Source organism: Psammomys obesus, unplaced genomic scaffold (genome assembly GCF_907164565.1).
Source record: "Psammomys obesus unplaced genomic scaffold, mPsaObe1.curated_primary_1811, whole genome shotgun sequence".
NCBI lineage: Eukaryota > Metazoa > Chordata > Mammalia > Rodentia > Muridae > Psammomys > Psammomys obesus.
Window position 1 is genome coordinate 7,764,628 of NW_026585609.1, and position 1,780 is coordinate 7,766,407.

The 1,780-nt window shown below is 36.4% G+C and overlaps 1 protein-coding gene across 1 annotated transcript; it reads left to right on the forward strand.

Annotated features, from left to right (window-relative positions):
* Window positions 1–296: 296 nt before the first annotated feature.
* Window positions 297–1,217, forward strand: LOC129680396 (taste receptor type 2 member 125-like). The gene has a single exon (XM_055612020.1). The coding sequence runs from the start codon at window positions 297–299 to the stop codon at window positions 1,215–1,217; it is 921 nt and encodes a 306-aa protein (XP_055467995.1).
* Window positions 1,218–1,780: the final 563 nt, after the last annotated feature.

Below are 1,780 nucleotides of genomic sequence, written 5' to 3' on the forward strand. Positions count from 1 at the left end.
ATTTATATTTCAGCATCTGAGATTCCAGGTTTTCCTTCATTTCAGTGGCCCTAAATCCTAGGCTACTCCAGGACACACAGAATCTGGATGTAATTCAGTGGGACCGTGTCAGAAAACAATACTTTCAAAATATAGCTGAAATCACTTACATTGAAAAATCCTGCTGTTCTTCTGTTTGTTATTGTATTGAGAGTTTTACAAGGATGTTATGAATTTTTTAAAGAGTGTTCAAACTGAGCACATTAAAACAAATATTCTTCGGTGCCTATGGAAGTCAGGATATTCTCTTATGGACAATGAACATTGTCATAGAGATCATATATGCAGCTACTATTATTGTGGAATTCATAATTGGGAGTGTTGCAAATGGATTCATAGCACTGGTGAACATTATAGCCTGGGTCAAAAGAAGAAAGGTCTCTTCAGTGGATCAGATCCTCACTGCGTTGGCCGTCTCCAGGATAGATCTGCTGTGGTCTACACTCATAATTACACTAATATCTTCATTGTATCCAGATTTAGAAATGACCGTGGGAATTGTAAGACTAAACAATAACACCTGGGTTGTTGCAAATCATTTCAGCATCTGGCTTGCTACATGTCTCAGCATCTTTTATTTTCTCAAGATAGCCAATTTTTCTAACTGTATTTTTCTCTACCTAAAGTGGCGATTTAAAAAAGTGTTTTCAGGGACATTGCTGGTATCTCTGCTCTTCTTGTTTGTAAACATTTTAGTGATAAACAGACATATTGATACCTGGAGTGATGAATCCAAAGGAAATCTCTCTTGCAGTCCCAGATCGAAGGATTACACACAATTTCATAGACTTATTTTGTTAATCAACACAATGTTCACATTCATCCCTTTTACAGTGTCCCTGGTGGCTTTTCTCCTGCTCATCTTCTCCCTGTGGAGACACCTGAAGAATATACGGTACAGTACCAAAGGCTCCAGAGACCCTAGCACCGTGGCCCACATAAATGCTTTGCAAATGGTGGTTGCCTTTCTCCTATTCTACACAGTTTTCTTTCTGTCTCTTGCCACGCAAGTTTCGACTTTTGAGTTTAGAGAGAAACACAATTTGATTTTTGCCACTCTTATTAGTAGTTTTACGTTGGTCCACTCGGTTGTCCTGGTTCTGAAAAACAGTAAGCTGAGGCAGGCCCTTCTTTTTGTTCTGTGGTGGCTAAGGTGCAGGTTGATAGAGGTACAGTGATAAAATTTGTTAGTATTTTTTAATAATGAAGAAGAAAATTGCTTAGTTAAAAAATTCTTATTCATTAACAATGTGTACATTCAAGTTTATCTGTCCTATGTTAATTTGTTTTTCAGTTATGTTTAGGATCACTTCTATCTAAATACCTTAGAACTTTACCTGTATATTTACACATATATATTACTGGCATTTTACAAAGAATCATATAATTTGGCCTACCTTAATGTAATAGAATTTTATATTAGCTGACATAATTTTAGTATCATTCAGAATCTTTTTTGAGATTTTGAAGAGGTTATTCTACACAATATAAAACATAGATGAATATGCATTTATGTGAGATACAGTAAAAATGATACTGTTAAAATTGAGTCTGATAGGCTAGGATCAGAAGGAAGGAGAGGAGGACCTCCCCTATTAGTAGACTTGGGGAGGGGCATACGTGAAGAAGGGGGAGAGAAGGTGGAACTAGAAGGGGAGAAGGGAGGGGCTTATGGGGGGGATCCAAAGTGAATAAAGTGAAAAAAATCTAATAAAAATGTATACTCATATAAATAAATTCA

Bases quoted from the DNA above. Each gene is read 5' to 3' on its own strand.
- LOC129680396 (XM_055612020.1), top strand. From the start codon at position 297: ATGAACATTGTCATAGAGATCATATATGCAGCTACTATTATTGTGGAA.